This window comes from Ambystoma mexicanum, chromosome 8 (assembly GCF_040938575.1).
Source record: "Ambystoma mexicanum isolate Mex_15411 chromosome 8, UKY_AmexF1_1, whole genome shotgun sequence".
NCBI lineage: Eukaryota > Metazoa > Chordata > Amphibia > Caudata > Ambystomatidae > Ambystoma > Ambystoma mexicanum.
In genome coordinates this window covers 2,381,711-2,395,083 of record NC_090929.1, presented here as the reverse complement: position 1 = coordinate 2,395,083, position 13,373 = coordinate 2,381,711, and the positions used below count along the sequence as shown (strand labels likewise).

At 52.9% G+C, this 13,373-nt stretch overlaps 1 protein-coding gene across 2 annotated transcripts in view; it reads right to left on the bottom strand.

Moving 5' to 3' along the window:
- Positions 1-13,373, bottom strand: part of COL27A1 (collagen type XXVII alpha 1 chain) — a 1,990,256-nt gene that overhangs the window by 738,745 nt on the left and 1,238,138 nt on the right. For both annotated transcript variants that reach the window (XM_069609095.1, XM_069609096.1), the window contains exons 30-31: positions 6,132-6,176; positions 5,999-6,043 (exon numbers count right to left, since the gene is read on the bottom strand). In XM_069609095.1, coding sequence (XP_069465196.1) covers positions 5,999-6,043; positions 6,132-6,176 — 90 coding nt within the window. The remainder of the gene's footprint in view (positions 1-5,998; positions 6,044-6,131; positions 6,177-13,373) is intronic.

Genomic DNA, 13,373 nt, shown 5'->3' with positions numbered 1-13,373 from the left:
TACTTTGCGCGGCAAATGGTTTGCCTTCTTTGTTCACCGTCCTCTTGGCGTCTGGGTGTCTAGGTGGGCTGAATGTGATGGAGGGGTGTAGTCACCCCCTGCACAGGGTCTCCATGGAGACCCAAGTCGCACTTTGGCATGATTGGCTGAGGTGATTGTCCGGGCCGGACAACCCCCCTGCAGCGTGATTGACAGCCAGGCAGTGTGAATGGGGGATTTCCGCATAAAAGGCAGGACTTTTGGGCTGGAAGTCAGAGTCACCACTGGAACTGCAAGGAACCGAAGAGAAGCGGAGAAGAAGATGGCTGCTGCAACTACTGAGTCCCGGTGAAGCCCTGCTGCAGTCCTGAGCTATCTACCCTTCAACGACAAGAGAAGTCTGGAGTCTTCTTCCTTTGAGCCTCATGGGATCAACCACCTCATCTTCCACAGGCAGAGGATCCTCTTTGTGGTCGAAATCGCTGCACACTGCTGTAGTGGTCTGGATAGCCATCTGAAGAGCCTCTCCTTTTTTAAAGGAATTCCTGTTTTAAAGGAATGCACCTTTTATTCATTGTCGCTGCTACTGGCCTCATCCCTGAATAGTGCAGATCGCTCCAGACGTCCTCCTTCTTGTCACCACGAATGAAGCTCCAGGAACCGTGAGTCTGCAGGAAACTACCAGGAAACACTGCCGTGGCACCAGCTTCTTCACAGAATAAGGTACTGTGTCCGACTTCGAGGAACTAGGGTGAACCCCTCTTTTCCTCATCCAAGGCTTGTCCTTATCTTCCTTCCCTCTTATAACTTTTGCTTCCTCTTTTGACAATACTCCTAGCAACCATGAATCGTGAACTATCTGACTGTGTAATCCTCGACAACAGGAACCCTGTTCCACCTAACACTGGCGCAGGCCTATTGACTTTTATCTTTGGATTAGAAAGTGTTCTCTGATTCTGTCTGCCTTGGCAAAAAGTATTGCCTATGATTTTTGCCCCCAACTCTCTTGTGGTAACTCAGGTGCTAAGTGTGTTTTTACCCCGGCAACATTTCTTCCCGCTGATATGCATATCTTTAGTAAGACCGAACTGTCATTACTGTCAAAAAGTGATTGCATATGTATTCCCGGTAACGTCTTTTGTTTCATAACACTGGTCTGTCAAATCATAAGGTACTCACCTTGAGTTGTTCTAAACCAAGAGAATTGGTTGTGTGTAGTGTATCTGAAGTGTGATTTTAATTTAATAGACGTGAAGTGTTTTGTGAACAGATGGTTTAAAATAAATGTACTTTTACTTTTTAACCAAAAAACCTTGAGTAAGTGTTTGCTTGAGTCACAGTAATTGTGGTCCTTTGTGTAATCTCTACTACTGCTCATTTGCTCTTGAGATAAGTCTGGCTGCTCCGCTACTGCTACGACTTTAACAGTGTAGTACAGGCTTGTATCAAAGGTGAACTTGTATTGCCACTTGTAGTCTTAATTGTGTGTAGTGGTCCCTAAGGGCACTGCCTAACACTATCCCTCTCTAGATGGGTCAAAACTGGCTTCTCCTTAATGGTGAGAAGACAGAGGCTCTAGTTTTAGGTCCATCTCCGGTCTCCGTGGGTTGGTCCACAGCATTCTGGCCATCTGGACTTGGTCCTCTGCCTACACCCTCCCTGGTGGTGAAGAACCCGGGGGTCAAGCTTTCTGAGTCTCTATCTATGCAGTGCCAGGTTAATGTCTGTCAGTCAGTTCACTTTAAACTCTGTATCCTTCTGGAAGTGCTTCCCTATATTCCGACTCATCTTCGTTCACTGGTGGTTCCTCCCTCACTGCCGGCACTCTAGATTCACTGGTGCTTCCTCCCTCACTGCCGGCTCTCTAGTCCCTCACTGCCGGCTCTCTAGATTCACTAGTGGTTCCTCCCTCACTGCCGGCTCTCTAGTCCCTCACTGCCGGCTCTCTAGATTCACTGGTGCTTCCTCTCTCACTGCCGGCTCTCTAGTCCCTCACTGCCGGCTCTCTAGATTCACTGGTGGTTCCTCCTTCACTGCCGGCTCTCTAGATTCACTGGTGGTTCCTCCCTCACTGCCAGCTCTCTAGATTCACTGGTGGTTCCTCCCTCACTGCCGGCTCTCTAGATTCACCGGTGGTTCCTCCCTCACTGCCGGCACTCTAGATTCACTGGTGCTTCCTCCCTCCCTGCCGGCTCTTTAGATTCACTGGTGGTTCCTCCCTCACTGCCAGCTCTCTAGATTCACTGGTGCTTCCTCCCTCACTGCCAGCTCTCTAGATTCACTGGTGGTTCCTCCCTCACTGCAAGCTCTCTAGATTCACTGGTGCTTCCTCCCTCACTGCCGGCTCTCTAGATTCACTGGTGCTTCCTCCCTCACTGCCGGGTCTCTAGATTCACTGGTGGATCCTCCCTCACTGCCGGCACTCTAGCTTCACTGGTGCTTCCTCCCTCACTGTCGGCTCTCTAGATTCACTGGTGGTTCCTCCCTCACTGCAAGCTCTCTAGATTCACTGGTGCTTCCTCCCTCACTGCCAGCTCTCTAGATTCACTGGTGGTTCTTCCCTCACTGCCGGCACTCTAGAATCACTGGTGGTTCCTCCCTCACTGCCAGCTCTCTAGATTCACTGGTGCTTCCTCCCTCACTGCCGGCTCTCTAGATTCCCTGGTGGTTCCTCCCTCACTGCCAGCTCTCTAGATTCACTGGTGCTTCCTCCCTCACTGCCGGCTCTCTAGATTCACTGGTGGTCCCTCCCTCACTGCCAGCTCTCTAGTCCCTCACTGCCAGCTCTCTAGATTCACTGGTGGTTCCTCCCTCACTGCCGGCACTCTAGAATCACTGGTGGTTCCTCCCTCACTGCCAGCTCTCTAGATTCACTGGTGCTTCCTCCCTCACTGCCGGCTCTCTAGATTCCCTGGTGGTTCCTCCCTCACTGCCAGCTCTCTAGATTCACTGGTGCTTCCTCCCTCACTGCCGGCTCTCTAGATTCACTGGTGGTTCCTCCCTCACTGCCAGCTCTCTAGTCCCTCACTGCCAGCTCTCTAGATTCACTGGTCGTTCCTCCCTCACTGCCAGCTCTCTAGTCCCTCACTGCCAGCTCTCTAGATTCACTGGTGGTTCCTCCCTCACTGCCAGCTCTCTAGTCCCTCACTGCCAGCTCTCTAGATTCACTGGTGGTTCCTCCCTCACTGCCAGCTCTCTAGATTACCCAGCCAGCGTGCCTTCCTCAGCGGCTGCAAAATTCGGCAGCTCCACTGGCAGTGGGTGCTACCCGCTTCAGCTCTACCATGCCAATCCTGGGAAAACTACATCGGCTACCGGTGGCAAAGCGTGTTACATTTAAGGCTTTGTGGGTAGTCCACCGTGCCTTCTACGGGTAATGCCCTGGTTTTCTACAGGTGAAATGTCACCCCTATATTTCAACGAGGAACCTTCGCTCAGTTTCTTCTTTGAGGTTTACCGTTCCCCGGTTTAGGTTTGCCCGTGTAGGTGGCTGTACCTTCTGCATGGAGGCGGCTATTCTGTGGAACGCTGTTCCTCTATCTCTGTGGGTACTTGAGGATCACCTCTCCTTTCGCCGTGCCCTTAAGACGTACCTCTGCTGCAGCCTCCAACGCTGCTCTCTCTGCTGGTCCCAGAGCTGTTAGCGCCATGATGCCCCTGCCGGTGAAGGTGCTCTTTATACATTCACTTTACATGGCATTCCATAAAGCTCCTAGAGGCCTCAAGGATTTCCAGTCAGCCCGTCCAGGGTCTTTCTCCCAGTGAGGCCACAGCCACCCTCATTTAAGAGGGCCTGCGGTTCCCCCCACTTCCCTGTCTATAGACCCTGCCTGTTCGCAGCGCATGTGCCTAGGGTGCCAGACAGCCTCTGCATGTTGGTGTCTGAATGGATAGTGGCCCCCTAGAGTGAGGTCCTTAATACTAGCCTGCCATACATTATATCACAGCCATATCTCTACTTCAATGCTTTACTCATTCACTGCCTCCCAGGGCAACACTGCTCCCCACTTCTCCACCCCAGGATACCCCTTTATGGTTCTGGGGGTGGGTGGAGGTGATTTGAGACCCTTTTGTGTGCCCAGCACTCATTCTGCACGCTGCCAATTCCTGGCACTGCCACCTCTGCCAGTGGGGGTTGCTTTAGCAGAACCCCTGCAGGGCATCAGCAGAAGATATTCCTAGGAACTCCAGAGCACACCTCAAGGCCATCACACATGCAGAGCACAACTCCCCACTAGTAACTGCCCCAAGAAAGCACTGCCGGCCAGTAAGGGACACTCGCGTCTCTTCTTTTCCAACTGTTTCTTTTGATTAAAAACACAGAAAACGAGCCCTTCGTCCCGACTGTCACTGTCACTCACACTTATGCGTTCATGACCCTACATCTTGCAAGTTAAGTCTGTATATTTTCTCCTCTGCTTTCCTACTCCTTGGTCCCATTTCCATATCACCCCACACTTCACGGTCTGGAAGCCACCCTGGGTGGGGCCAACGTTTGCCTCTACATGGAAAAGGCTCAGTACTTTACAACCACCATGAGCGTGACGTGGACAGTGGAAAAGACAGAAAGCATAACATAATGTTAGAGTCATTTCTCACTGTGAGTGATTTGGAGGGGTCCTCGGCATTAGAAGAGGCGTTGGACTTTGGGCTGAAGGTGAGGATATACCCGGACCTTCCACTGACCCTGCCCCAGCCCTCCTTTCTCCCACTACTTTCATTAGATTCCCTCCTTTGAGTCGATTCTTGATGGTCCCCCTAAACTGTGATGACGGAGCACAAGCCTGGAGAATACCGGCCAGGAGGGGGCACCCTACTGCGCGTGAAAACTGCCTCAGGAACAGGACTCAACAGGAAAGGCCAGTGAGGCTGAGGGAGGAGACTATTAGTGTTGTTCGGCCCGATTCATGGAAATGTGTGCAGAAATCCTGCAGGGGCCGCGAGCCAAGAAGCAAATTGCACGAGCCTGCACGCAGATTAAAACACGTGTGCCCCACGTATCCATGGAATTTACTGCGCAAAGTAACTGTATTCGCCCGGAAGCCCCGACACGCCCCCACGCAAAGCACAAACAGCCAGGACAGCTACCTTTGCGTGCTCCCCTGAGCGCGAATACACATACCCTTCAAACAGTGCAGGCCTGCATTTTGGGGACTCTGCGCAAGGTCCCCTATATCCGTATCTGGCACCCCGACAACATGGATATGAAAAATTGTAACTCGGTTCAAATCTAAAAAACCTGCGTGCAAACTCCTGTAAACCATCCCTGCACCCCGCTACACAGCATATGCGCACTCCTAAGTTGGATCGGAACCCCAGTTGCGTACACTCACCACAAAGTCCGACATGCAAACCTACCTCTGCGCTGCCGTTCCTATGCGCAAGTGTATTTATGCCTGCCTTTGGGAGGCGGATAGTATGAAGCACTTGCGTGGACATTTTTCCCAGCCGAGAGGTTGTGAGACCGAATCCATGAATACGTCTCATGCCGTGCAATTGTGGGCATGCGAGGGACTGCCTGCAAGCCGTCTCTCGGAATGCCCACTTTTTTGCAAGTTCTTCTCCATTTTGGTGTTCCACCTCCTACCCAGCCCTCTGCGCAAGCCATGCCCAAGCTCTGCGTGGAGTCTCGCCTAAGGCCCTGGATGGCCGCAAGTCCAGGAAAAATACAGCGCATTTCATTCCATGAATCGACGAGCGCAGATTTGTGCGCTGTTTGGCACACAAGTACCCTATTTTCCACACAAATATTTCCATGAATCAGGCCCCTTGTGTGCAACCATTGGATACTAAAATAGGATACTCGCACCTTCGAAACACACACACACTCAAGTGAAGAAGCAGTCTCACACATCTAGCATCAACACAAATCTACTTGACTTAAACCTTGATGGGGACACCCAAACCTACTGCAACACTCTCTCCCTCTCTCTCTCTCCCTCTCTCTCGGAATGTGTGCTAATCCCACTCTGAACGAGTGCAACACACACTAGAGTCAAAAACAGATTTGGGTGCTTACAGGGAATCCGCGTGGTCCCGTCTCCCCACGGATGCCCGCCTTTCCCTGGAAAGAAAAAAGCAACACAAGTTACAGGCAGAAAAGAGAGCACTGGAAGGCTGCCGCCGGGGCAGCACTGCAGCGTGCTACACACCTGGAGTCCGTCAAGGCCCTGCTTGCCTGGCTCCCCTTGGAGACCCTGGTGAAAAAGGAACACACGTGTTAGAGAAGCCAGAGGAGCAGAGAGGAGTCAATCCTGGGGGCATCCGATGGGGGGGGGGGGGTATATGCAGGCATTGTAATTGTTTATTTGTAAAGCGCTTATACACAGGTGAAGTGCTTCAATGTGCTTCAAGGCGGGAAGGGAACAGGGAAAACAATGGTCATTCTTAGGCCTTGACGTTTCCGAATGATCTAACAGAATTAACTAGTGAACTAGGCCAGAGGCATTTCTATCAGTGCAAGTGCATGATAGGAGGGAAGGGTGGGGAAGGGGAGCATCCAATCAATGAGCTGCCGTGCAAGGCCTAATGACTTGCCAGATAGTGCAAGTGCATGGCACAGAGTGTGGAGCCAAGGGGGGGAGGGGTACAAGGACACACAGAACAATAAACTACAGTGCTAGGCCTGGCGACATTTCAGATTGGTTGGTCATCACTAATGCGCCTATGCACAAGTGTTTCAGGCGCAACCAAGCGAGGGAGGGTAGACAGAGGGAGGACAGGACAAACAATCTTGCTAGGCCTATTGCATTCAAAGTTGTGCAAGTGTGCAGACAGGAAGTGCAGGGGGATGGGGAACAAGAGCACCCAGTCATCGGAGCTTGGGTTAAGTGCAGAGTGGTTGCCCCTCACATGGAATGTATTCTGAGTGCAGAAGTGCGAGGCAAAGTGCAGAGGCCCGGAGGCAAGTGTAGGACTGATGGGGGAGCATGGTACAGGTGTGGCTTTGGAGGTGCCCAGGCGACCAATCAGCGATACTGAGCAGAAAAGGGGAGGAAAGCAGGAGAGAGGAGAAAGGGGGTGAGCAGGGGAAAGGGAGAGAGAAAGAGGAAGAGGAAACGAAGAGGAAGCTCTTGAGGAGTTTCTGGAACTTGAGGAGATCCGGTTTAAGGTGGAGAGAGGCAGCAAGGTGGTTCCAGAGGGAGGCACCTGCAGAAGATAAGGTTCTACCCCCAAATCTCTGTTTGGAGAAATGGCTTACCCGCAGAGAGTTGGAAGAGGCCAAGCGGAGGGCTCTAGAAGGGGAGTATTTAGGTAGTGTGGGCCCCGGCCCCAGAAAGCCTTGTGGACGATGCAGAGGGACTTGAACTTGATCCTTGCAGCCACCGGGAGCCAGACATGGCGGCTGCAAGTCAGCTCTGGGGCAGGTGCAGAGAGATGCAGGAAGCACTGAAAGGTGAAGAGAGGACATGAAGATGGGGTGTGAGATGACGATGCACGAGGTGGCGGGCATTCTTAGGGGGACCCTGATGAAGGTGCAGAGAGACACGGACAGGAATGTGTCAGATGTGCACATGGAGGCAGAGAATGTTCACACTAAACAGGGAATAGTTCACTAGGGGCAACCATGCCATTTTCGTAAAGGCCCCTGCATCTTGGTTTGGGGGTTCCAGGAGTGATACAGTTTATGGGATCTCGGCTTGGAGGCCCCTTAGTGTGAGAGGTGAGTTCCCAACCTGGCTGATAGGAGAAACACGCATTCATGCAGCGGGGGGCCCCATCTCAGATAGAAGAGTGAGGGATCTGGGGTTCCAGGGTTGAAGAGCCTGCTACACTTGTGTGAAAAGGCCTTATGCCTTTGATAAGAAGTTCTGGGGTCATTGAGGCCTATAGGCCCCTTGCCCTACAGGACGCTTGCCCTATAAGACACTTGCCCAACAGGACACTTATCCTACAGGAAGCTTGCCCTACAGGACGCTTGCCCTACAGGACGCTTGCCCTATAAAACACTTGCCCAACAGGACACTTGCCCTACAGGACGCTTGCCCTACAGGAAGCTTGCCCTACAGGAAGCTTGCCCTACAGGACGCTTGCCCTACAGGACGCTTGCCCTACAGGACACTTGACCTACAGGACACTTGTCACCACATGATAGGCTTTTGTTTTTCTTTGATTGGATGGAGTGGGCTTCCACGTCTTTGAGGTAGGGAGGTCTTGTGCTTCTGTGAAGAGGTCCTACTGTCTTTCTGAGGTAGATGACACCTCATATACCAGCGGGCGGGGGTCTTGGGGAGGTGCGTCATGGGTAGGTGTGTTGTGGGTGCAGCGCCTCCTAGAGTGTCTATATCCTGCCAATTTCCATCAGTGTTAAATTGTTAGGAAATCTGTGATTACAACAATGAGAACATCACTACACATTTGCTCCCCCCCAACCGTATTCCCGTCAGCCATCTGCCCTCCCTCCATGGCCCTCTACCAAGACCTGCCTCCAGGTCACGTTCCCTCTTCATCTCGCTGCCCCTCCCCTACAGAAAGCCCCCTCCTCAACAGATCTCTAGCCCGCTTCTCTACCTCCCGCCCCTTCTCTGCCCAGCCCTCTCCCAAGCGCTTCATCTGTTCCTTCCACGTCCTCTTTCCTAAAGGTCCCCCCAGGGACGACATTTACGAGTTGCCAGGGGTCACAACTGCGACCCCCGAGGTCTCCCTTGCTACCCCTAAAACCACGACACAAAAAAAACGAATTCGTTTTTTTAGTTTTTTTATTGAGTCTCCTGGGCTGTGGCCAGCAGCATGTGGCTCTTTGCTTCTGGAGCGGCTGGTTTTCTGATAGCTATAGCCGGTAAGATAGCTCAGTGGGTGGAGCGCTCACTGCTGGAATGTGTGTGTGATCTGCAGGTTCTGCTCCCGGCACGGTCACCTCAGCTTTTCATCCTGCTGAGGTTTATAAATGAATACAACACAGGTTGGTTGATATTGAATGTATATTTGTTCTATATAATGTGTTAAGCATAAGTGCTATATAATAACACATCATTATCGTTTGGCCTTGGACATCTGCTTGCAATCACAGTAATTTGGTAACATGGGCCTATACAAGCTCATATTAATGATACATATGGTGATCCATTCTTTCATGAAATGTAGATCACTTTACAGTGATATCATAACCATATTTTTCGTAGTGTAGAAACAATGCTGTGTGATGCCATTTCCTGTTTTGTCAAGGGGTGAAAGGTTGTGTTCCATCGCATCCCGTGATGTCACTTCGGGGTGCGATCAAATGGCATCACTTCCTGTGATGTCATTAGAGATCAAGGGTCATGTGATGTCACTTCCGCTACCCCTAGCATTTTGGTGAAACAACGTCACTGGGTCCCCCCTCCCGTACCCTCTCTCTTCTCTCACTCGGGCCCCCTTCCCTCCTCACCCCACTATAGATGCACTGGTCACCGCCACTGCATGCACTCTGGCCCTCGCTTGCCTCTGGCGCCTGCTGCCCGCGCATCCCGCTACCGTCATGCATGCATTGGGAGACATGTTTAGGCGTACACCTGTCAGACAGGCTGCCGAGAATGTGCCCCTTTCATGTGTAGGTATAATCGCAGTGTGCCAGGCCCAAATGATGCCCAACGCAACTCATGCATCTGACCTGCCACCTGTGCACGAGCCCCGCACAACGTACTCATTAAACTTGCCACCTGTGCCGAGGGCTCTAAATAGGGCATGAAGTAACCAACGCTTGCTATGCCTCACACAAGGCACCCAGGAGCCAGCAGTGAGGGTACATGGGCTGGAGGGCATGCCGCCCAATAGAATTGCCAAACAGCGCCACATCAGCAGCACCCGCACACCATGAGCTCACTAGGACTCTGAGGACCAGCGGCACATCATGAGCTCACTAGGACTGGGAGGCTCAGCGGCACATCATGAGCTCACTAGGACTCTGAGGACCAGCGGCACATCATGAGCTCACTAGGACTGGGAGGCTCAGCGGCACATCATGAGCTCACTAGGACTGGGAGGCTCAGCGGCACATCATGAGCTCACTAGGACTCTGAGGATCAGTGGCACACCATGAGCTCACTAGGACTGGGAGGCTCAGCGGCACATCATGAGCTCACTAGGACTCTGAGGATCAGTGGCACATCATGAGCTCACTAGGACTCTGAGGACCAGCGGCACATCATGAGCTCACTAGGACTGGGAGGCTCAGCGGCACATCATGAGCTCACTAGGACTCTGAGGATCAGTGGCACATCATGAGCTCACTAGGACTCTGAGGATCAGTGGCACATCATGAGCTCACTAGGAATCTGAGGACCAGCGTCACATCATGAGCTCACTAGGACTGGGAGGCTCAGCGGCACGACATGAGCTTTCTAGGACTTGGAGGCTCAGCGGCACACCATGAGCTCACTGGGAGGCTCAGCGGCACATCATGAGCTCTCTAGGACTGGGAGGCTCAGCGGCACATCATGAGCTCACTAGGACTCTGAGGATCAGTGGCACATCATGAGCTCACTAGGACTCTGAGGACCAGCGGCACATCATGAGCTCACTAGGACTGGGAGGCTCAGCGGCACATCATGAGCTCACTAGGACTCTGAGGATCAGTGGCACATCATGAGCTCACTAGGACTCTGAGGATCAGTGGCACATCATGAGCTCACTAGGAATCTGAGGACCAGCGTCACATCATGAGCTCACTAGGACTGGGAGGCTCAGCGGCACGACATGAGCTTTCTAGGACTTGGAGGCTCAGCGGCACACCATGAGCTCACTGGGAGGCTCAGCGGCACATCATGAGCTCTCTAGGACTGGGAGGCTCAGCGGCACATCATGAGCTCACTAGGACTCTGAGGATCAGTGGCACATCATGAGCTCACTAGGACTCTGAGGACCAGCGGCACATCATGAGCTCACTAGGACTGGGAGGCTCAGCGGCACATCATGAGCTCACTAGGACTCGGAGGATCAGTGGCACATCATGAGCTCACTAGGACTCTGAGGATCAGTGGCACATCATGAGGTCACTAGGACTCTGAGGATCAGTGGCACATCATGAGCTCACTAGGACTCTGAGGACCAGCGGCACATCATGAGCTCACTAGGACTGGGAGGCTCAGCGGCACATCATGAGCTCACTAGGACTCTGAGGATCAGTGGCACATCATGAGCTCACTAGGACTCTGAGGATCAGTGGCACATCATGAGCTCACTAGGACTCTGAGAATCAGTGGCACATCATGAGCTCACTAGGACTGGGAGGCTCAGCGGCACATCATGAACTCACTAGGACTGGGAGGCTCAGCGGCACATCATGAGCTCTCTAGGACTGGGAGGCTCAGCGACACATCATGAGCTCACTAGGACTCTGAGGATCAGTGGCACACCATGAGCTCACTAGGACTGGGAGGCTCAGCGGCACATCATGAGCTCACTAGGACTCTGAGAATCAGTGGCACATCATGAGCTCACTAGGACTGGGAGGCTCAGCGGCACATCATGAGCTCTCTAGGACTGGGAGGCTCAGCGGCACATCATGAGCTCACTAGGACTCTGAGGATCAGCGGCACATCATGAGCTCACTAGGACTGGGAGGCTCAGCGGCACATCATGAGCTCACTAGGACTCTGAGGATCAGTGGCACATCATGAGCTCACTAGGACTGGGAGGTTCAGCGGCACATCCTGAGCTCACTAGGACTGGGAGGCTCAGCGGCACATCATGAGCTCACTAGGACTCTGAGGATCAGTGACACACCATGAGCTCACTAGGACTGGGAGGCTCAGCGGCACATCATGAGCTCACTAGGACTCTGAGGATCAGTAGCACACCATGAGCTCACTAGGACTGGGAGGTTCAGGGGCACATCATGAGCTTTCTAGGACTGGGAGACTCAGCGGCACATCATGAGCTCACTAGGACTGGGTGGATCAGTGGCACATCATGAGCTCACTAGGACTGGGTGGACCAACGGCACATCATGAGCTCACTAGGGCTCTGAGGATCAGTGGCAATTCATGAGCTCACTAGGACTGGGAGGATCAGCGGCACATCATGAGCTTTCTAGTACTGGGAGGACCAGCGGCACATCATTAGCTCACTAGGAGTGGGAGGACCAGTGGCACATCATGAACTCACTAAGACTGGGAGGACCAGCGACACATCATGAGCTTTCTAGGACTGGGAGGTCCAGCGGCAAATCATGAGCTCATTAGGACTGGGAGGATCAGCAGCACATCATGAGCTCACTAGGACTCAGAGGATCAGCGGCACATCATGAGCTCACCAGGACTGGGAGGACAAGCAGCATATAATGAGCTCACTAGGACTGGGAGGACCAGTGGCCCATCAGCAGCATCCACACGTCATGAGCTCACTAGGACTGGGAAGATCAGCGGCACATCATGAGCTCACTAGGACTGGGAGGATTAGCGGCACATAATGAGCTCACTAGGACTGGGAGGACCAGGGGCACGACATGCGCTCACTAGGATTCGGAGGACAAGCGGCACATCATGAGCTCCCTAGGACTTGGAGGATCAGCGGCACATCATGAGTTCACTAGGACTGGGAGGACCAGCTGCACATCATGAGCTTAATAGGATTGGGAGGCTCAGCGGCACATCATGAGCTCACTAGGACTCTGAGGATCAGTGGCACACCATGAGCTCACTAGGACTGGGAGGCTCAGCGGCACATTATGAGCTCACTAGGACTCTGAGGATCAGTAGCACACCATGAGCTCACTGGGACTGGGAGGTTCAGCGGCACATCATGAGCTTTCTAGGACTGGGAGCCTCAGCAGCACATCATGAGCTCACTAGGACTGGGTGGATCAGTGGCACATCATGAGCTCACTAGGACTGGGTGGACCAACGGCACATCATGAGCTCACTAGGGCTCTGAGGATCAGTGGCAATTCATGAGCTCACTAGGACTGGGAGGATCAGCGGCACATCATGAGCTTTCTAGTACTGGGAGGACCAGCAGCACATCATTAGCTCACTAGGAGTGGGAGGACCAGTGGCACATCATGAACTCACTAGGACTGGGAGGACCAGCGACACATCATGAGCTTTCTAGGACTGGGAGGTCCAGCGGCAAATCATGAGCTCATTAGGACTGGGAGGATCAGCAGCACATCATGAGCTCACTAGGACTCGGAGGATCAGCGGCACATCATGAGCTCACCAGGACTGGGAGGACAAGCAGCATATAATGAGCTCACTAGGACTGGGAGGACCAGTGGCACATCAGCAGCATCCACACGTCATGAGCTCACTAGGACTGGGAGGATCAGCAGCACATCATGAGCTCACTAGGACTGGGAGGATTAGCGGCACATAATGAGCTCACTAGGACTGGGAGGACCAGCGGCACGACATGCGCTCACTAGGATTCGGAGGACAATCGGCACATCATGAGCTCACTAGGACTTGGAGGCTCAG